Here is a 23,406-nt window from a genome sequence, read left to right on the forward strand (position 1 = left end):
ATTGAAATGGAAGAAACTGTAGACGTTGTGCTTCAGATACTTAACTCGAATAATATTTTTGTCAAATAATCAAGCTGCCTTTATCCAATACTTCTAAACTGTTCGACTACTTTTGGTACTGCTCATTATACCACATGGAGACTTACTATAGATCAGATTATTTCTAACACGTATCAGTACTATAAACATGTGATATTTCAGTACTCACATAATTGTTACAAAAAACTGTCACTTGTTTTGATGACAGTCAGCCGTGTAGTCTTCAATGTTTTTCTTGTCTTTCTGTATAATTGTTGACTAGTACACAATAACCTAGAACACCGACGTCAGTTATGCGGAAAGACCGATATGATCATTCACAAGCAAAATTAATCTACAATTTTGAGCAAACATCAATGATTATAAGTGAGCTGAATACTTAACTGAAAATACTAATTACAGTCCTTATTATTTATTTAATTATCAACTAATCTGTAAGCATATTAAAACCCATTTCTCATTTACCACTTCAAGAGAAATCGGTCTTCATTTATGACCTAATTCTATCGATAAAATTATTCAGTACGATTATTGAACTAATATCATTATCAATGACAAATTCTAATAAATCAGGTTAAATATAAAGATGTAAGCCAAACGCTACGCCTAAATTAAAATAAAGTTTGTGATTTACGTTACTGATAAATACCACTTTTCTACAATCGTTTCTATCATCAAAATGTTCCATAAATATTTCACTCGTTTTGCATCTTGTAATGGTTCATTAAACTAAATTTTTGCTATGTTCGAGACACTATGATTTTGCATTCGTACCGGCGAACGAAACGTAAACCAGCAACGCAATAACAGGACGAATCTAAGCTATCCATCTGCGCCTCAGCCCTGCTAACTAAAGGAAGAAGACGAAACTCAGTGGGGAAAACAAATCATCCGACAAACAGCTCGGAAAAATGAAAAAAACAAATACTTAACTCATGCATGATATATACAATACAGAAATGTCTTTGAAAAGCGTCACGGAATACCATACTGAAAGAGAAAACGAGCCAATGACGTTTAAAATCCTTCCGGTTGGGAAACAAAAACGGAAGGTAATGAATGCCTTTGGCGCGAAAATGAGAAATTCAAAGTTCCACAATTGAATTACAAAATAAGAAGTCCAACCAAGTTATTTCCGGAAATTTACCATCACCAACAATTTCCTTACCGTTTACTCTTTGTTTAGAATTATCTAATAATAAATTATGGTTTGAAATATCCTTAAGCACTTTTCATTAATTGAACAGGTGAATGTATGCTGTTTTCTAATCACTCTGATATCAGCTATTTATGTTTCATTTAGTATGTTTGATTCTGTGAAACAAAATTCTAAATTTTTCCGTAATTAGGTTTTTGCATGGCAAACGACAACTTCAGGATTTTTGTCGGAATGCGCTTCGAAAATATATTTTGAAGCTTAATAACATAGAGCTGGGTTTCGAAAATTATTTTGAAGCCTAAGGATATAGCTAGTTATTTTTAATATGGTTAAGTTCTTATTCTTTAGATTTCAGTGCAGTGATTGAGGTTTTCCTGTTGTCTCACTACTATGTTAAACAACCATACAAAAACTATCAGCACTTTTGGATTATCATAATCTTCTATTGATTCTAATTTGCAGCAGAAAGCACATATTGAACATTTAAAGCATGCTCTATCATCGGAACAAAATAAAGTTCAAGGTCTACATAGTCAGTTGTGCAAAAATCAACTCGAATTTGACAAAGCTAAATTAGGCTGGTTGCAGAAAGAGAATCAGTTTAAAGTGAGTTAAGAAACTGTTGACCATTTTAAACCGCATTTCTGTTCTATATGATAATAACGATTCAGATCTACGTCTTCTTCGTTAGTTTATATATCATGCGGGCGAACAGTTCATCAGATAAAATTAATTAAATTGAATTCATATTTTTAATACAAATATATAAATATGAGTATAAGTAATAGATTTTTAGTAGTATCCTAGTTACTGCAATATTTCATAATTAATTGTTTTAATATTTCCATATAATTTAAAATGAGTAATACAAAAAAAGTATAGTGCATCGAAAACGTATCTTATTGGCAGTTCGTATAATTAATCGTTTGTTTGATTGACAAAAAAAATAGTTCAAACTAAGTCTACATGAATGAATTAAACTTCATCCGTTAGTTTAAATTAATGTAGTTTACTCACTGATTGGTTTAGTTTGTGGTGTCCATATCAGTTTTATCTATGATGTGTGATATCTCTGAAATAATTGATTTCACAATGATTGGATCGATGAATAGTTGGTTTCTATTATCGACATCTGGATTTTAATATCATCATTTGACTTATCAACAGTATCAATTTGCAAATATTGTTTTACTTTATAGATAAACTAACTTTGATTAATCCTTGTATTTATTTTTTTCGAGCTTTCTTAGTTATTAACCTTGTAGAATATAAGAGAAGGCTTGCATTTGAGCATTAGTTATAATCTTAGGGTGTGTATTTTTCATGAACTAAAGTTCAAAATCCTACAAACTTAATCTTCTTTTGTGAGGAGAATCAACTTTATACATTTCCATTAAGATTACCTTCAGTGATACTTGACTGCATCCAAACAGTTTAATTCGATCTCAATAGCTTCTTGAACGGTGTCTAAAACTGTTGAAGAATTCCCAAAATATTCCTCGTCGAAGTCCCTAGAGGCCCAGAAACAATAGGAAACATTTTACCCAATCAGCTTTAAATGGAATTTTTTCATAAACATCTGGAAGATGCAAAGTAACGTTCAACGGTTTTGATTCAGCATTTACCCACACCACTATATATAGTTTGGTGACAAAAATTTCCGGAAGCCCAAGTTAGTGTTAACATATAAATACCGTCGTTCTTAAGTACATAAACCAACCTTGGAGTTAAGCTTTTACTTGCATTCGCACATTCTCTCTAGCGCCCCAGATAATGTGTATTAGTAGCTGGAGTTATCGGGAATGGCTGAGTACAGTTTATGCATATCAGTTGAAAGACTTATCAAAACACTAAAACTTTAATTGATTATGTAGAACGGAATAAATTGATCGCAAAAACAGTTCCCTGTTATTTCAGTATACGTACTCGAGTTTCAGGACTATAAGAAACATCAAGACGATGTTCTTTGCTTTCGACTAGTTTCATAGCTAAATCTGGGATTAACAAACCAGTAGTGTTAGAAAAGGCAATGGACAGAAAGAAAGTATGTTTATTTAAGAGGTTACGAAGTATTTACATAATACATATACTTTTTCTTCAGTCGTCCATTTTCATTTTTCAATGTGTTCTATCTTCTCGTTTTAACAGAAAGTCCCCTAGTAGCAATAAAACCACTCCATGTTCTTAAACATTTATCAAAAATTTATGTCAACCGAATAAGATAATAAAGCATATTATAAAACTGTCCCAATGCACACCGCTTTCTGCATCTTTGCGGCAGGACGGCTGTTAGTGGTAGTGGGTGAACGAAAAACCAATGTCTGTCGCTTAAACCGGGTTGGCGGATACGGAGGATCCATATGTGTGTGTGTTGGAAAACCTTGGTTTCAAGTCAATAGTGCAAATAGACCCCAGGGTATTGAGGGATCAAATGGTATATGAACCTATTTTTAGTCACCAAGTACCATGGGATCATATCTCCTGACCTTGCTGCTCTTCCTTTTGGATTAGACCTCTAGATCAAAGACATGAAGAGTGTCCTTCTAAGACAACCCTTTGATTCTGTCTGGGCACTTGGGAAGTATCACAGTTTACGAAACGTTTGATGGTGACTACAACCGAAGAAAATACTCTCGTTCCTATTCCCGTTCTCACAACTATTTAGTAACATTCACTTGTGTTTTACATTGCATCGCGTATCTGTTCTCTTTTATTCCCACTTCGTTTATTCCTTTATCCTTCAACTCATACAGCTGTTCACCTATGGTGGAACTTCTGTCCTATTTAAACGATCTCAAGTCACTGACTGGTCAAGGGTTGGGCGCTAGCACCGAACACGAGTTCTGAACCAGCCTTTCTGAATCCACCTATGCCACCCTAACTAGCCTCCTTCAAAAAGCACACACTAATCCAGATCGGACAACAGATAGGGTTGGCTATGTCTTCAGAAGGTTTCAACATCGATGTCTGTTGTCTATCCGATATCTGTATTCAAAACTAGTGAAGAACTGTAAATTGGCTCTCCATCTGTTGCTTCAAAAGCTTGTTTCGTGTGTGGTTATCCAGGGACCCTGTGACGTCTTCGTCCGGTTTATGTAGCGTTGGCGTTGCACTAAGCGCCAGAATATAAGCAGGACTAATCTATTGGGTCCCAATCAACGGTCGATTATTTACTACCAAGTAAGAATGCCTCATCAAATTGGGAAGAAATCGGTATGGGAAACGATGACTTTTCTTGATCTCCGCCTATGCCCCAACAAATTGCCTGGATTCTATCAAGGATGAGTCCTACCACCAGTTAAGTGGTCTCCGGAAAGTGCGTCCAACAGATATTGTGGTACTAGCCGGAGATTCGAATGTGCAGATCGGGCGTCTAGAGACCGAGGGGATCTGTTTAAGTAGCCAATGGGAACTCGTCGGTTGCAGGTCAGATAACGGTGCTGTCATACACAAAGTTCAGTCAGTCAGTAACAACGTAGAACTTCGTACGTACGTACGTACATCGGTTCGAGTTGCCACACCACATTAGCACAGAGATGCAGTGGTCGATTCAAATCCCGCAGTGGCAGAGGTAATGAGAGTATAAGCAGTAATCACGAAGATTAATGTTTGGAGATGTTACTTAAAGAGTATAATACAGTGAAATAAATCTGGGAAGAGAAAAAAAAGAGACAAGGAGGAATAAGGAGATCAAAATTTGGGAGAACACAAAGAATGTATGCACCTGCGCCATTGCAAACGATTTCGAGCCATCTCATTCAGGGTCTCTAACCATCGGTTGCTATCATCTCGCGGTCCCCAACCAGGTAGTCTACACCTACCAACATGACTCAGTCCACTTGTCAGTGACTTCATGAACTTGTGCCATGTTTTGTTGTGGCCGCCCCTAGCTTTCTTCCAACCTACTCCTATAACACTGAGCATCGCACGTCGAGGCAGTCGGTCGTTGGACATACGTAACACGTGTCCCAGCCATCTCAACTGATGAAGATTCACTACTTCATTAATTGATTTGCCATCCTTACCTAGTACCCGTTTCCTAACAACTGTATTGCTTACTCGGTGGTCCCAGGATATACGCGCAATATATCGAAGACACCTATGATCGAATACTAGTAACCTACGAATATCCTCTACTCTTACCGGCCATGTTTCACTGCCATAAAGTAGGACGGAACGAACTGCTGCGCAGTAAACTCGTCCTTTGGTTGATAGACGGATATCTCGCCTACGCTATAAATGACGCAAGTTGGTAAAAGCTAGTCGAGCCTTCTGTATCTGTGCTGAGATTTCGTCACACACCAGACCACAAGGGCTAGTGAGACTCCCAAGATAAGTGAAGCGGTCGACACGCTCAACTACTTCACTCCCTACCATTAGTTCGGGTGTCAATGCAACCCAATCCTCAAGCAGTATTTTGCATTTCGAGGGAGAGAATCGCATGCCGAATATGCTTGCATTGTTGCTTAGAGTGGTCAGAAGACTGCATTTTGTCAGCGTCTTCACCAAATAAAACTATGTCATCGGCATATTCCAAGTCAACAAGTGAACCACCCGGTAGAAGTTCAACCCCTGGAAATCTAGACGAGGAAAGTGTTATCTCTAAAAGGACGTCGACGACAAAGTTGAACAAGAATGGAGAGAGTGGACGGCCCTGACGAACACCACTTGACGTAATCAATTCTGATGACAGTTATCCATAAGCTCTCACTCTACCAGTTGTGTTCGAGTAGAGAGCCTTTATAAGGTTAATGTACTTCTTTGGTACTCCTTTCAGTGACAAACACTGCTATAGAACCTCACGATCGACATAGTCGAATGCTGCCTTAAGGTCGAGAAATACTACCATTGTGGGGCGTCTGAACGTGTGTCTGTGTTCTAGAACCTGACGTAGTGTGCATATCTGGTCTATACAACCACGTCCAGATTGAAAACCAGCCTGATTTTCTCTAGTCTGCTCTTCACAAGCTTTAGTTATGCGTCGAAGTATTATTGAAGCTAACCTTTTAGATACTATATTTGTCAAACTGATTCCTCTGTGATTGTCACAAGAGGACTTTTGTCCTTTCTTATAGACTGGCATAATCAATGATTGAGACCAGTCAGATGGGATTACGTACAGTTCCCAAATTGTACCTAAGACCTCGGTTAATCTCACTGCTAATACTGGACCACCATCCTTAAAAATCCCAGGGTTAAACCTTCCAGGGCCTGTTGCTCTCCCTCGCTTCAGATTTTCTATAGCTTTTTCAATTTCGTAAAGAGTCAGAGGATCTTCATTAACTTGCCATTTTGGGTGACTGCAGATCGTGAGAAATAGAAGTGTGGCTGAAAGTCACTTCAACTGGTCCCTAAAGTGTTCACTGCCATTTACACAGCTTTTCGGATATCATTCCTTGCTGCCTCGGGGTGGGCACCACTTACATGGCTGCCTAACTGTTTTTCTAGTTGTTACTGAAATATATTCTTAGCTTGGCTATCATTAAGTAGAACCCTAAGAGGTTTACTTGCAGCGTCTTTCCTACGTCCAGTAAGACTCAGACAAATACGCTCTCGCACTATAGCATGATCTGAATCTAAACATGTGCTCAAGAACGAGCGACAGTCTTCCAGCGAGCCCCTACATCGGTGGCTGATGGAGATGTGATATAGTTGGGTCCAACATTGGGATGAGTTCTGGGGTCGTCATGTCAAAAGGTGTTTTTCCTTATGCCTAAAGTTAGTATTTGCAAGGAACAGGCGGTTATCTGAGCATAGTTGCGACAGACGGTCGCCATTATCTGTTCTTTGAGACACGATGCTATAAGATCCACCCAGGTGTCTTTCCCTATCGCTTAGTTTACCTACTTGAGCATTAAAGTCACCGGCCACTATTACTACATCCGAGCTCCTAACTTTTTGGAGGAGATTGGATAGCTTTCTGTAAAACTCATCTTTTACCTCATCTGCGCTGCAGTCAGTGGGAGAATAGGCAGAGACGACGAAGAGGCAACAACGAGTGTCCATATCTTTCTGAGTTCTTACTGTTCCGTTTAGTCGGACGGAGCAGAAACGACTATCTACTGGGATCCAGTCTAAGAGAGCTAGTTCTGTTCTAGGACTCAACGCTATACCTACACCAGCGAGGCCACGGGAAGCAGAATCAAGGCTTCCAGATACACAAAGCATGAAGCGAGATGACCCTTTATTTTGATATGGTGAGGTCAAATGAATGGCGCTACTCGGATCATGTATGCGCGTTTCGGAGACGCAGCACACATAGATGGCGCGGGATTCTAAAGTCACAGCTAAGGAAGCCTGCTGTCCTATTTGGCACGGTGTTCGGACGTTAAAAGCTCCTACATGTAGTTTAGAGAGTGGTTTCAGTAGACCAGGAATAACGTTCGGCGTACTCGAATCGTTTGCCTTAGCGGTGCGAGGTGATAAAGAGGCGTGAGAAGAGTTAGTCATGGAGATAAGAGAGGTATTAGGAGGTGTAGGAAGGATTTGAATGTGACCAACTTGGTCTCGTGTGCCGTTACGGGTATGAGGGCTGATATCACTTCCCGGCTGCCCACACCGTGGAGCGTGACCGCAGAGCCCAAGGGACAACTGCTTGAGGCCGGTCGCGCACGGCCTTTTCGTGGGAGGTTTTTGACGTGTTAGCTCCGCTCTTCAAAGGGCCTTACCGCCGGAGACGGAAATCCGTGAGGTAAGGTGAGTTGTGACATTTTTAGGGTCGACCTTTTCTAACCCCACCCCTCCTTGTGGGAAGGCAGCATCGCTGTCATGCTGGTTGTCCGAGGGAAAAACCTTACTGTTGTCACACCCCTCTACAGTCAGCAGTACGACTTCGCCCTCAGACCTTGAGTTGCTGCTTTTGGTCTTACCGTTCTCTAATCGACCTGCCTGGCATGGTAGAACCTACAGGAACATATGTTCCAGCCAATATAGCACGGTTGGGTCATCACGATAAGCAAGCCCGACCACCGCGTCAAGGTAGCAGCTTCGGTCGGGTCACAAAGTTCAAATCATCCAAATGGTTGTGGACGAAATAGAAGAAGTCTTCGCTTAACAGGCTTCAGTGTCTAGTAGTAGGGGATCACCAATACGGGTACAGAAGTGTTAAGGATACTGTAAGCCACCAGAAGGTCACCTCTAAGACGCCTATACTCTAATGGGTAAAGGTTAAGTGATTGGAGGCGTTCTTCACAAGGTTTGAATTTGAGTCCCAGAACTGATTTCGTGGCTCGCCGTCGGATACGCTCCAGTGTCCTTATCCTTTTGGAGTGAGGGAGGAAATACTATGTTCCCGTACTCTAAATAGGGACGAATAAAACTGTTGAAAATTATGTGGAAAGTTCTTCCGTCAAACTGGCCAAAAATGCGCTTCAATGTTACCAGTGCAAGGTTTGCTCGGAAGGCATTTTTGTCACAGTTAGCGTAAGACTTTAGATCGTAGAGCACCAGGACTCCCAAATCTTTTTCGATTCGAGATACTACTAGGGAGGAGTTTCTTAAGTTGTAACTGTAGTATGCGACATGTCGCAGATGGACTACTTTACACTATGAAGTGTTAAAGGTAAGTCCAGCTGCGTTCAATGTTCCCTGTACTCTGTGCTGTGGACATCGTCATACTTCAGTCAAAAACTAGGAGGAAGATAAATGGCAAGAGTAAGCATCCTTTTCTTACACTAGTGGTCACTCGGAAAGCATCTGTGAGCTGCCCTCTACGCACAGCTCTGCAGTTCGGTCCATCGTAGGGAGTCTTGTATCCCAACGAAGATGTTGTTATGTACTTCGTGGTGTTGACGAGGATTACACAAGGTTTACACTGTCGAATTCTTTCCATTAATGAAGGAAGTACATGCATAGCAATGAGATCCATTCAATTGACTGCTGCATAATAATCGTCATTGTCGCATTTTGGTCAGTATACAATTGATCCATACGAAAACCAGCTTGTTGATCTCGAAGTTGAGCATCTACTGAATCTTTCACTCGGTCCAGTAACACTGTTCGAAAATGTGTCTCGTACTGACAATAGTTTTTATACCTACGAAGATCTCATTTTTCTAGTATTCTTATGAGGTATCCGTTTTTGTAATCTGTTGGGACTTGTTTTTCCTCTCAAATCTTTCTAATGAGAACATTGAAATCTTTGGAGTTACTTTTATGTCTGAATCCATTACTTCGGTTGGTATACTGTCTGGTCCTAGAACTTGTTAGTATCTCAAGCCTTTTTGCAAGTTGAGGATGCTAACTTCACTCCTAATCGTCCCCCTTTACCCGAACTTGGAACCTGAAGTAGCTTCAGATGGAGTTATTGACATTGATGAGTAAGCATAATCTTTATCAATCAGAACGCAACCCAATGAAATTCCATTCAGGATATTTCACTGAAGCTACAAACACAAATACAGAATTAGTTGCAAATGAAACAAAAATTATTCACAAGGACAAATTCCACAATATCTTAGATCAGTTGCATGACCCCTAATTGTCATCTGAAAATCGTTTGATCAGTAAACAAGATATTAATCATGTAATCATTGACAATGATCTATGGTTGATTTTCGGTATTAACTAAACCATTGTTTATATGATAAAATTCTTAAATCGATCATTGTTTTTTTAGGTTTTGACAACTCTGCTGTCTAATATGACCGCAACAAAAACAAAGGATTGTAATGTTCCCAGAACACAATAAAACATGCTTTTCTACTGGCTTAGCACTAACCAAAAATCAATATAATTTTTTATTGTTGATCCGTTTAGATCGTCGCACATATTTCTGGAAGAAACATTTCACAGATATGACAACACAAACAGATTAACACCGATTGAATTAAGGTTTTAAGTGATTTTATGCTAAACAACTATACATCTGAACAGTGACAATTTATTTAGATTTATTTAAGATATGAATAATTCTCATAACTACCGTTTATGTGAGACTACAGATTGTTGATTTTACAGTGTAAATAATTGCATGTACATATATATAAAACAGCAAAAGCGTAGTCTGTGAAAATGAAGTTTATCACCAAACACGAATTTGTTCGGGAGTCAAGCTCTTAAATACACTTAAAGGTTTTATTAGCAAAACCACAGAACTAACTAAACATTTTCTAGTTTTACAAGCGTTACATCCTTATCTCCCAAATTGGCGGATCAAATGTAGCTTTTTCTAAATAACTTTTTATTTATCATAAAATATACTTAGATACTTAACTTATTTATCAAGATAATAATATGATCAGTTATACTTTATAGTTAGGTAATCTCAGGGGCTGTCAGAGATATATTAGTTGTTGTGGCTTCTTCGTTGTCTATACTGTGAAAGGAATGTTCTTGATCACCTGAGAGCGTATCCACGACGTCCAAAAGACAACTGGTTAAGGCCAGTTACACACGACCTTTTTCCGAGTTTTGAATGAACTAACCCCTTACTTTTAACGCTTTACCGCTGGAAACGGACAAAAGAGAGATTTACTGCCTTCAATACGGACCTATTTCGACCCATTTTCTCCGTTGTAAAAAGACACATCTAAGGAATAAACCTTATTGTCTTCACACCATTATACAAATAACGCTATGACTAGGCCGTCGAATCTTAAGCTGGTGTTTTTAGTTTTACCTCTCTCCAATAAATCTGCCTGACATGATATGACCTAACAAATGAGGTATTCCAGCCATTAAAGTTTGGTTAGGTCACTATAATAGGTAACCTAGACCACTATATTAAAGTACCAGCTTCGGTATCTTCTTCCGAATAATCGATGATGGTCAGAAATAATGAATAATTTCTGTCTGTCTATGGATGGAATATCTTTTTCATGTTTTCTGTGTTTTCAATAATGATATAATGGGTCGAATATTGTGATATTTTGAACTATTTTACGTAAAGTTGTTTTTTATATTGCAGTTGTAAAATTATTAGTCACTTGAATTCTTGTACTTTAATATTCTCCTATCCTTAGGTTTTCTTTAAGTAAATAGACCTCTGTTATTTTCTAATTCCCTTAAGTTACTGTTAATTCACTACTCACTTATTATTCAGCTCTCCACCGCTTATCGTGTAGTCATGTTTACGTTTGACTATCTTGTTTATTTGCTCTGTTTTCAGTCAGTTAACCTAGATTATCACACGACTTTAAGTTCTGAACGAAACAGTACGATAGAAGTCTCTACTTGCTGTGTTCTTGTTCTATTCTTTATATTGGATAAAAAAATATGAGGCTGCATCGTGAAACAGTAGGTCTTAAGTATTGATTCTGGATGTTATTTGATTGTCACTGAGTTATTGGTAAAAAAAAGATAATTTTGTCTTTGACAAACAAGTCCTCAGTCTTATACAGGTAATTTAGGTTCGCTAATCAATAATCCAACTAGACAATACAATTCCTCTCATAATTATTGCCCGATCACACAGGCACCAATACAATACAAGTATCTGTTACTTTTTTACTTACATCAATCATTTATTTATCTTTACTGGCGTGAAGGCAAAGTGTAATAATCCATAGGATGGTTTGATTAAGATAATCAAATCTATCTATACTTGATCTGACCGCTAATTAACTTCTATGAGCATTTGTAGCTCCCATGGAAAGAATCAATGAGGTAGTGTCGATTGTATGTCTCATGAATATAAAATGAATGTGATGGTGTCTAGAAGGTAAGACAATGATTGTTTGATTTGGATAAGTTTACTGAGTTACTTTTTTTTCTTTATTATCCTGCAGTTTTTTACCTCTAGATATTAAAAGTTTTCTGTTGCTTTATTTCCACTGTGATTTCTAATCAAAAGCTATTTATCTGATGAATATCTTTAAACAACATTTCAGCTAGAAAAGGACCGGTTTCATAGAAAGATCTCTGTTGTTGTCACTGCTAAAGAACAAGTATCAAAAAATCTTGAAATTTCACGAGAATATATAAAACTCTTGAAAGAACGCATTTCTATGTTGGAACAGTGTTATTCAAACATAATTCCGAATCCACGTAACTCAGAGCATTTTTCACAAGAACGATCTGACAATTTTCCAACAGAGCGAACGCATTGCAAACGGTATCTAAAAAATATTGATTCAATTAGATCAACACCAAATTTATCAGCTACTTTTCCTACCTTAAGCAAACTTCTTTCTCTCAGTAGTGAATATCGAGATCCTCATGAATGTGTGACACCAAAAATTCTTCAGCGTCTAATTAATCAATCATGTCAAACGAACAAACGTGTTCACAACTACAACAGGTAAGCTTAGCCATCTTGATCAAATGTTCACCACGTTTCTCAGCATACACCACCTATGAATTATTCTTTAATTTGCTTTTGATCAATAGACACAGTAATTGAATTGACAATTGGTCACATAGTATACTGTTCTGCTACAAGTTTTTGCTCAATTTTAGTTCAGTATCTACTTGCCAGATGAGGATCTAATCGAAAACAATATTGTTCGCTTATATATGTTGTTCTAAATTTACAATATGGGAATATTTCAAATATACATTAATCGCTATATCGTCCAAAACTAATTTTTGGTATCCAAGCCTTAACATTTTGCACTATAAATTCACAAAATAAGATAGACAGTATCTACCATTTTGACTAGCAAACACATGTTATGGTGTAGAAGATAATCTTTTTGCTAAGTAAAAACAAATTTCCTTAAATTTAACTGAAACTTGCAGAATTTATGTTCACACGTGAAAATAAGAAATGGTAGATTTAGATCCCCGTTATTGAAAGCCCGTTGGCTCACTATTTCGTAGTGTTTTGTGTGAAGTTTTATTTTCAGAGCTGGGTCATTTAGCCATAAAGTTTTGCTTAACTTTCTGGACATCATCTACCTGAACTTCGTATGAATTTCTGTCAGAATTTGACAATATTTATGGTAATTTGATTTTTCACAAAAAACATATTATCACGTAAAGGGTACTGAAAATAGGCTAGGTTAAACAATATATTATTGGAAAATAAAGTCATTCATAAAGTAATATTTTCAATTAATTCTTAAGTCTCACAATCATTCTATACCACATCAGTAGAAAATTCGGTTTTGAAATATTTTTTTCACCAGTAATTTAAAAAATGTTTGTCAAATGAAGTGTTAAAGAACTATGTAGGTCATAGATAGTTTCATTCAACCGCTCCAGAGAAGGCGTCTTAATCGGAACTGTGGCGTTAAGCATTCTTATCTATCTGACCACATGTTTTGTTGAGAATAACATGCACTTTCAGGTCGACTATATCCAGCATATAAAACTTGACTCCCCACCACCTATAACTTTTACTGAAGGTTGGTCTTTCAATATTCTTTGTCTTACCGAAAATAGGCTGACTTCTTTAACTAATTGATCACTTTTTGCTCAGTGATTTACAAAGTGGAAAGAAAATACGAACATAAAATATTCTAACTGATAAATTATCGCTATTTACATTCCCAGTAGTTGCTTATTCACTATTTTTAACAGACCATCATCAGATGAAAAAGGAACATCTAAATACTGACTTAGTTACGTCTTTTACCTCTCGTGAAGGAGCATAGGTCGCCCACCAGCACTCTCCATCCAACTCTGTCCTGAGCTATCCTTCCCAGTTCTAAAATATTGACTTACTTAAATTTATACATAAAAACGCCGGCTCACAAATATAAGTCAACCTAAAGAGAGAACATTTCACGTGAAAAAATTTTCAGGTTGTAAAATTTAACCTCTGTTAACTTTACGTATATAATTTAGTCAATTTTGCACATTTGTAACGTCCATTCAGGCTCCTATCACCCTGTAGATCTTTTAACTTCAACTGAAGAACACAATTAACTCCATTAATATCAGAAGCAAATGAAAAATCCAGTAAATTACACTGTGATTCACGTGTTTTGAAATACTTAAAACATCGTGGAAATTTATAATTGAGCGCTGAAATCTGGCAATTGTATTCCTGATCACTTTCCAATGAAATCGTTTGTGTGGTTAATGTTAGGAACTGACTATAGTTAAATTCCTCAAGTTGCTTAGTTAGTAAATCAAGTTTAACTTTAAACACCATTTCCTGAAACTCTAGTATAAATACCATGTTTCTTTAGTACGATTTCACTTCTGACCATTTCTATGCATAATTCCAAATGACTTCAAAAAAGATTTGCGGTCTTCATGCTTTAGTTTTCCCACCTCTGACGCATAACAATCAACCGTGCAGAATACTATTGACGATAAATTAAAAATTAATTGGAAACGGTCATACAACCTTCATATGAACATTCAAAATAAAAGCATAGGCAATAAAATTAGTAATTGATGTGCACCCATTCCAACACTTTCAGCCAGTGGGCTAATCAACATACGCTGAATGAGAAGGCTGTGTTGTGCCAATCAAAAATCTCCTAATGACAAGCGCATGTTGTTGGCCAAGAATCGGATTCACTGAGTAGATATGTTTATATAAATGAGTCCTTATGTATTTCATTTGGTTTACTCCAATAAACTCCCTCATTTACTTTTAGTTTTCTCACTCAGCAGCTCGTTGAGGGCTTGTATAAAAGAATTTCGTGTATCAGTATCACGCTTGGACGCCGCATGACATAACAATAACGTTTTTCACGTCTATAATTGATGGGCACAAACTTTTCATATAAATAATCCCTTCTAGCTGCTTTGACGCATAATTTTATATTTTGCCCACCTCTGATTTAAAGTGGTTCAGCTAGAAGAAATGAATGTCCTATTCTAATATGAAGGCGTTCAGACTTTCCTCTTTTATTTTAAACTTTCGAATGATTTTATTTCACACGAAACAGCAATCTTTTTTCAAATTATTCGAGTAAAATCTTCATATTTATTACTAACAGTTGCGGCACGAACCAACTACAAAATACAACCAGTCTTGACAATTTATATGAAGGTGATTGTATTTCGGTGCATTCAACGGCTTCAAGTTCAAACGACGTAAATGTTCTCATTGTTTCCTTTATTACATTAAATTTCATTTTATTTTTCTTGGAATATATATATAATAGCTTCAATAATTTAAAGTAAGATAAATCATTAATAGTGTATTGTGAGTACAAATTTTTGTACTCGACCTTAAGCCGTAACTTCTTTATGTATGAATAGTAGTGATTTCAGGTTTCTCAAATTTAATTGTTGATAACTGAGTGTTTTAATTACTTGCCATCCGCTCTTTCAAAATCAACTACCATACTCGCATTGCATTTTATAATGGATGGTTGTCTTTTCTTCTAGTGGTAATATTTAACCATGTATAGTCTGGAAGAGCTATCGAGTTTCATGTTGCTCTGTATAGTTTGGTATGATTAGTTATTCTGGAGTTGACAAAAGGCATGAATCGTGTTGTAAAATAACATATTTGTTACTCAAAACACGCATACTCTAAGAGATCTTTTCTGTCAGCATTTATAAATCTAATTTTATTACAAAAGATGAATTAAAGTGAACTACATTCGTCTACTGATAATCTTGTATGTCAACCTAAAAGCTGTCTGGTGTTCCGTACAAAATCGGTTTAAATGAATTTATCAGAATGTTAGCATGTAGTCTTTCCATATATCTTCATTTTGCCTACGATTATAATAGTGGTTTGCAGTTTAACGATCTGTTAGCATTGTAACTCACTAGTCCAGTGTTTGCACATATTGCAATTGATTTGAGTTTCAAATGGGGTAGTGTATTCCATAGTTAATGTCACCGACAAATGTAAATTATACCAGTAGTAACTGAGAATAGGAAATTTCCTGTCAACATGCTGAAGAATCGTCAGATAATTAATTGATTGACGTCAGTTAACGGACTGGTCATCCCAATGATCACTAACAACGTTAATAATAAATTGTCGGAAAGTGGATTTACCGACAAACATTTGCAACTCTGATATACTCATAGAACAGGAATATTTCATGAAGTTAAATCTGTCATAAGAAAATGTGCTTATTATTGAGATTGGAGAGTATTTTAAGAAGTGTTCTATTTTAACAAAATTGGTCCGTAACTAAAAACTCAACATCTTCAGACCATAATTGAATTTGTTCTAACTTTCGTTTTCTGACAGTTTTATGACGCTGAGTTGGCTTTGGCAAATTACTATAATTGAAATACAACAGAATCTATTTGAACTAAGAGTCGGACGCTCATTACAATACTGTCTAATATCTTAGCAACACATACCCCAACTATACATTAAGATTCTGCACGATGTGTTCCTAAAAAAGATTCCCATATTCGTACTAATTTTGGAAAGATATATACACGCTGTCACTCATATTTTGCCCTTGCCAAACACTTATATGTAATCTTGAGCATACTTTATTAATGCTTGTCTATGCTAGTTCCTATGTATTTATATGGCTCAGTGTGTCCTTCATTTCTACATATGTTAAGTCAACTTTTAGTTAAATTTTGTAGACTGAGATTTTGTCCATTATGCGCATCTCCACTTGTCTGAGTAAGTGAACTTTTCTAACTCAATTCATCGGTGGCTTTTATCGCCAATGGGCTTGTTTGCATGGAGTTAAACAGAAGATTTATATTTTGGGGTTCATTCATCATGAATTCAGATTGGAATAACTAAGAATTCAACAATTTATGGCAATTTTCAATTCTAATGAAAGAATAATATATGTTCCTTTTGTTTTCATTCAGATTATACCATAAAAAATACATTTGTGTCTTAATGAAACATTTTAATTGTTCTTCATGAATAACAACGTTAAATTTTCCACGTAGTTTTTGTTTTTTTAAAGAATCGAAAATAATTTTTCAAAGAATTCTCAACGAAAGAACCATTAATAAAATGATCATAGCATTAACATCGATTATTAAGTCTAATTCTGTCATTTAAAGTTACTGTGCATAATACCCTGTCTCAAATGAGATTCTAAAACACCTTTACCAAAGGTGCAAGAAAAAGCCCCGTTTAGAGGAGTGATTAGTAAACGAATTTTCGACAAACGCTATACTAATAACTACACACAGACACTAACTTATTTATAATTCCAGCCAAATACAACGAGTACAATCATGAGGTGCAACACTGATAATTGTAAAAAGCCTTACCATTGAAATCTAAAACTGCCATTTTTATTTATCTTGAATATAAAATACGGAAAAATTATTATTGTCTATACATAATTCCTAACTAAACTTACAATTACACAGCTCATTACACCTATATTTTACACAAATGCGTTTTTATATTTTGTAGATCCGAAAAATAGTTAATCACCAAGAAATCATAGAGCTTGATGATAAATGTTCCTTATCTTCTAGTGTAACTTCCAGTATTTCCCCACTTCAAGTGATTGACGAAATGGAATTTCAAGACAACTTAGCTCTTCTGGATCAGCGGATTAACAATGTTCGGGAGTCACTCAGATTGAACCCTGTAATTTAAAAACATAAATAATTGACCGTCAGAATAAACTGATAAAACCGTAGGTATACGACTTCATAGATATTTTTTTTATTTGACTAAAAAAAATTTCATGGATTTGCCAATACTGTCTACGTATTTGTATATTCACTCCATACTGCCACGTTATCCTACTAAGTAACTTGAAAGACTGAGTTGAGAGAAACCACATCTAATAATTCTTTTTGTTACTATTTTGTTGGCATAGAATATCATCTTTCTCTGTAAGAGTTAGCGATATCTCGGACCAGGAATTTAGAACAGCAATCTTCTGTGTGAATGCTACATAGTAGCGTGAATATAGGATGGGTGATATGGTTCAAAGTCGACCACAATGGCGTCGGAGTATACACTGTCTGAGATTGAAATCGCTTCATAACTTTCATTCTACGAACTAATTCTTTCTTCCTGTACTATGTCCTTAGATGCAGTCTTTCTTTTACATATTACCACCACTGAATTAACTACTTCTATGAATCCGGTGTTCATCTTGTTGTGTTAATGAGGTATGGCAACTCGAAACGATGCACATATGTGCCTGATCCTACGTTGTAGCTGACTGACTGAATATAGGAGCACTCAAATCAAGGTTGAACTAGTATTATCCATCATACTATCCTATGCCTGACAATCAATGCAGATAGTTCCTCACGATATCAAAAGAAATCTCGACATATTAGCTTATGTAATAGCAACCAGTGTTAGGTTCTACCGAAATCCTGAATAGTAACTCTTCATTATGAAGTCGATTTCAGAGGGAAATGTTGCATAGATCGACAATATGTTGTCACAAAGATAACTTCCCCATCGTGGCTTCACGCTTTAGGTTTACAAACTAGGCTTCTGGGTTGTGGTAACATAGCCACCTGTCTGTGTGACCACTTCGACACATTTGCCGTAAACAACGAAGCATCTGGACAGGTGCAGGAGAAAACACAGCCACGGTTACGAGCTGTGTGCTATTCAAGAAAACTACCCAGCCTCGCGATTATGGGGTCGTTGTCCCATTTCCCCAAAGTTTTCTATTACAACTTAGCTAGATCCTTGTTCAAACCCAATACTGATCATTCAATCTACCTTAGATCGGTCCATGATCCCAATGTTAATAAAACTTCATTAATCTAAAACATTTACCTTAGACTTGACTACTAAAGTTCTGGTGGGATATATCTGCTATCAAAAATGCTTTATTCCTTAGTAGCATATTTTCAGTCATTTTAATTTACACGTGTAACCTCAGAATTGTTTGTCGCGTAATTATGACTGAACTGTAGCAAGAAAAATAACAGTGAATAACGTCCTATTACTAAATGATTTCTGTCTATCGCTCGCCAAATCATTCAGACGCTGTCTCCAAAGGACCGGTAGCTCATACACTGTATGACTAAATTTAGGTCTGCGGCTGCTAGCAGTTGCTTGCATAGCTGACTGGTCTAAACATTCATCAGATGATATGTTTAAATTCACCATGGATTGTATGATTATCCTGAGAGTTTTACCATCCCTGATGGGTTGGTGTTCAAGGAAATCTTAGTGCGAATTCAGTAAGCTTAGTTCGCTGCCAACTTACGTCACCTTTGGCATAGACGAGAGGATGTTTATTCAGCAGCAGTTCGACTCCTTACTTCATGACTGTGAACCATGATCATTAAGAATAGCAGATATACGTAGGTCACTAGCATTTGAAGCACTACTCGTGTTTTTCTTGGGGGACCAAGGAATAAACACTGTCGGGGTTAAGATAACTAGTTGATGGGTGAGGCGGCGGACAGTCACCAACTACCATGGTCGGAACATGTATTGCCTATGCCAAACCAACGCCTGCTTTCCCGAGTAACACTGTCGAGTGGAATAGGTTAGGAGCGACCAAAACAAGATGTGTTGTCAACTCGTTAAATCATTGACAACTGGAGTGAGCCGTGTAGGTAAGTGGAGATTAAGCGGCAAGGATTACACTGATCAACCTCGTCAACCCTTAGAACCCAAGTCACTAAATCTTGACCTTTTCTGTATAACCGATATTACTAATTTGACTTGCTAATTTCATCTCACTGTCTTAACGTGGCATGGCAACTCGAACCACTGCATATGTGCTAGGTTAATCGGTGCATTTGACTGACTGTGCCATGTATTTTTTTCAGAACTGGCAAAGTCTCACGCGAAAAGTATTTTCTTGATTAAGGCTCTTGACGTTTGATCGAATTTTAAATCGTCCCCAATGATAACGTTTATTTACATCAACAAACAGCAGGTTAGCAATGACGAAGTTTAAGCAAATTCTTGAAGTACATAATGATAGCAGTTATCATCATAGTGCATCATAAAGCTTGTTCCTCTTATTTTCCACCCCTTGTGTCCTTATATCAATATATTATAATTGCTTGAGGATATATTCTGCAGTTGTTATAGCCCATTTAATAATATGCCTCTTGCAATAATGCACATCCTCTATTCCTTATTAAAATTTATTGGGACCCTAATGTGTCTCTTGTTATATGTAGTAGAAGTTCCAGAGGCATAAACATTTATCCAACTGTCCAACAAAGATCAGCATCCGACCCTCGCGAGAATAGTTATTTCCACGTATCTGTATCTAGTTGAATTTACATTAGAAACCAGGTGGCTCTTACGACCAAATTCAAACTAGACTTCTCTTTTGACTGCAAGTGTTCAGTCTGTGGGAATAGTTGGGAAGTCATGAGCCTGGAACTAAATGGTTTAGATTCAAACGTCTAAACGATTGGCTCACAGCTACTCAGTACGTGTGTGGGCAATTCGTGAAATTCCGAGCACAGAAGTAAATCTTTCCTTTAGAATCCTAATAGATACTTGACAGAAGATTGACTTTTAGCGAACATCCACATTCACTGGTGGAAATGAGGCCCATTTCCGTGAACGGATTCTAACTAAATGACGTAAAACTGATATTCAAAAACCATCTTTAGGCGAAAAACAACGTAGCGAGAACAATACTTAACTACAATCAGGAGAAACTACTCACTATCCAGATGCACACTTTGATAAATAATCAGTACGTCGTTTCCCCCCCCCAGGAATATTGACAATTTTTTATTGAGGAATAAAGCCGACAGACTTCCTCAGTAACCTTTGGTGTCGAATCTTCAGAGTCAATTGTAAGACGCGGATACTAGGTGCTCAGGTGATTACTCGATGAGAAGACCTACACGACAAAGGTTCCGCGTTCGCTTTTCATTTTCAAACTCGCTTTCAGTCTTATAAGTCGTCCCGACCTAGCTGGAAGAGACATACGACCAAAATTACTTCCAAGTACACAATTTATTGAAGTTATTTCACTACTTAATCCGGCGTAAGAGAGTAAAGAGGTAAAACTTCTCAAGCCACATTATATATGGATGGAAATAGTCATCCGCCCATTTTCAAAGGTGTGTAACTCTAAATTGGGGCTGGCGGCGTGGTTCCTAGTTTAAATCTCAATAGGCCTGTATATATGCTTGTATCCAGGTCGGTAAATGCTCGACTAAACGCTCATGAGGATCAGAACTCTAGTCGCAACAGCACGTTAACAAGTCGTAGTCACACGTATATGGCTCATTATCTTAATAATCGGTCATACCCCCGCTCGACAAGATTAAGAGGACTGACAATGTCATGACTTTCACACAACCATAAGTATTGACCCCAATTTAGATCATTTTTCCAGAACGTCTAAGGCAAGTTCGGGATGAACATGCAATGTCACTCCATGTTAATATTGACCAGACTTTGACATAATGTAAGGTAACACAGATTAGATAACATGCGCCAAACATAACTTTGCTAGGTACTGATTTTCACGAAGAGCATGAAGAACTTATTTCTACTTTCTGCCGATAGGCTATCAGCAAGTCTTTGACACATTTAAACAGAGGTTCGGGAATCCTTCGGTTTTCTAGCTTTAATGGGAGTAACATAAGCAAGTTTGCAGTTTCCGGAGTGGTTCGAACCACATTGACAGAAATAAACTGACATCTCACGCAATACATTCTGAATCTTTACACCTTATACCTCCTAGGCTTGAAAAAACTAAGTTTTTGGTGAAAATTGATGGTTGGACTATTTACAATATTGATTATATATATATATATATAACCGGTTTTTGGAAATACCAACCAAGATGTCAGTTATTTGAATTAAAAGTAGAACTAGGCTGGTTCATCCCAGGTTTTATGCTTTTCTGGACTAAGGTTGACTATTCTAACGTGAACTGCTTGGTACTTTTCATTCTTCGGAGGGATGAGCATCTTACGATATTCCACAACGTCTCCCTCGATAGGCACGTATTCACCGTCGATACTTGGAAGCTTGTTATAATGTATGGCAAACTTACTCAAAAACATGCACGAAAATACAATCATCACTGTTATCAGGTTTAATAAAACCGTGTCCTTTATCACGACAAAAGCTAATTATTTTTCCAATACCATGCTCTCCTTTAGAGGCACCTTCTGATTGAGACATGGTTCTGTTTCTTTTATGAAATATTGGGCTTGGGATAAGCATATGTGGAGGTTCCATGGCATACAACTGTAGCGGTTCGTGTCAAGTCAGAAAGTACTTTGTGTACTAGTTGAGCATGCAAAATAGCGTGAAGCCTGGAAAAGATAATAGAAAACATAAGTCTACGACCCAGAAGCCCACACAATACACTTACATTCACTACGGAAAGCAATAGGCAACAATCACTAACACAAGCGTAATATTAAGACAATTTTGAATATATTCGAACTATTCAGATAAATTTATAGATAGCTTAACCTGTCTGCCAAAAGGACTCAAATATTTGCGCGTATCGTTGAAATGCTCAATTATGTAGCGTGAAACTATCACACAATAATTCAAATGCCAAGTTTCGCTCAGCTGAAATATCGAAGTGTTTGTTCCTTTAGATCTTCATCTGTGTAGTAGTTAGGCTTTCCTGATTATTTGAAGGCACGACCTATGATTCGAAACAGAAAAGAGGATAAAAGCTTGGCTCTGATTATCACTCACAAATACACTGTCACTTACGTATGCCTCTTGTTCTAAATTACCTGTTGTTGTGATAAAATAACTCTAATATATTTTCTATTTACGTGTACAGATCACACTGATATTCTCATTATATGCTTTATCTCGATATACACGTCGAACTATAACAATTGTGATTGGAGCTATTAACCACTTATATTTGCGACTGCTTCACAAAAAGAAACCCGAAGGCGCCAATTCCTGACAATTTATGCAAAGTCCTGTATATTTTTCTTACGTGTATAGATTACATATAATGTATTATTAAATTAAGTTTTGGACGTGATAACTTTACTATTATTTTTGAAATTGATACATTCTTGGTCCACCACAATTATCTGGCGAGCCTAACGTCCATTGCTTATTTTACCAGACTCGTCGGCGTTTTCATGTAATGTATCCCCCTAATGATCTTAGTGACGACGGTCCTCTCTTAAATGCTCCTACCGTATTACCTCAATTATCCGGAGCCATGGTGACCACAATTGATTTATTACTTACTTACGCCTGTTACTCCTAATGGAGCATAGGCCGCTGACCAGCATTCTCCAACCCACTCTGTCCTGGGCCTTCTTTTCTAGTTCCATCCAATTCTTAATCATTTTTCTCATGTCTATTTCCATTTCTCGGCGTAATGTGTTCTTTGGTCTTCCTCTTTTCCTTTGACCTTCAGGATTCCATGTGAGGGCTTGTCTTGTGGCGCAATTGGGTTCTTTCCTCAATGTGTGTCCTATCCACTTCCAGCGCTTCTTCCTGATTTCTTCCT

General features: G+C 37.1%; 2 protein-coding genes across 3 annotated transcripts in view; one reads left to right on the forward strand and one right to left on the reverse strand.

Moving 5' to 3' along the window:
• MS3_00010351 (uncharacterized protein) overlaps nt 1-17,698 on the forward strand; it is a 29,833-nt gene extending 12,135 nt beyond the window's left edge. The window contains exons 6-9 of the mRNA XM_051218714.1: nt 1,661-1,804; nt 12,028-12,437; nt 15,037-15,133; nt 17,406-17,698. Of these exons, the coding sequence (XP_051071040.1) occupies nt 1,661-1,804; nt 12,028-12,437; nt 15,037-15,133; nt 17,406-17,594 (840 nt within the window). The 3' untranslated portion in view covers nt 17,595-17,698. The remainder of the gene's footprint in view (nt 1-1,660; nt 1,805-12,027; nt 12,438-15,036; nt 15,134-17,405) is intronic.
• Nucleotides 13,378-22,866, reverse strand: CARHSP1 (Calcium-regulated heat stable protein 1; the record flags this gene model as incomplete). 2 transcript variants are annotated; one of them, XM_051211012.1, is made up of 5 exons in its annotated part: nt 22,389-22,866; nt 21,961-22,225; nt 13,626-21,926; nt 13,514-13,599; nt 13,378-13,473 (listed from the first exon to the last, which is right to left on the reverse strand). In XM_051211012.1, exon 3 carries the CDS (start codon nt 14,262-14,264, stop codon nt 13,911-13,913), a length of 354 nt encoding a protein of 117 aa, XP_051071041.1. In that variant the 5' UTR covers nt 14,265-21,926; nt 21,961-22,225; nt 22,389-22,866. The 2 variants fall into 2 exon arrangements, with proteins under 2 accessions (XP_051071041.1, XP_012801448.1); XM_012945994.3 differs by lacking the exons at nt 13,378-13,473; nt 13,514-13,599 and having other exon boundaries at nt 21,776-21,926; nt 21,961-22,569; nt 22,706-22,866.
• Between the last annotated feature and the right edge of the window lie 540 nt (nt 22,867-23,406).

This window comes from Schistosoma haematobium, chromosome ZW, assembly GCF_000699445.3.
Source record: "Schistosoma haematobium chromosome ZW, whole genome shotgun sequence".
Taxonomy (NCBI): domain Eukaryota; kingdom Metazoa; phylum Platyhelminthes; class Trematoda; order Strigeidida; family Schistosomatidae; genus Schistosoma; species Schistosoma haematobium.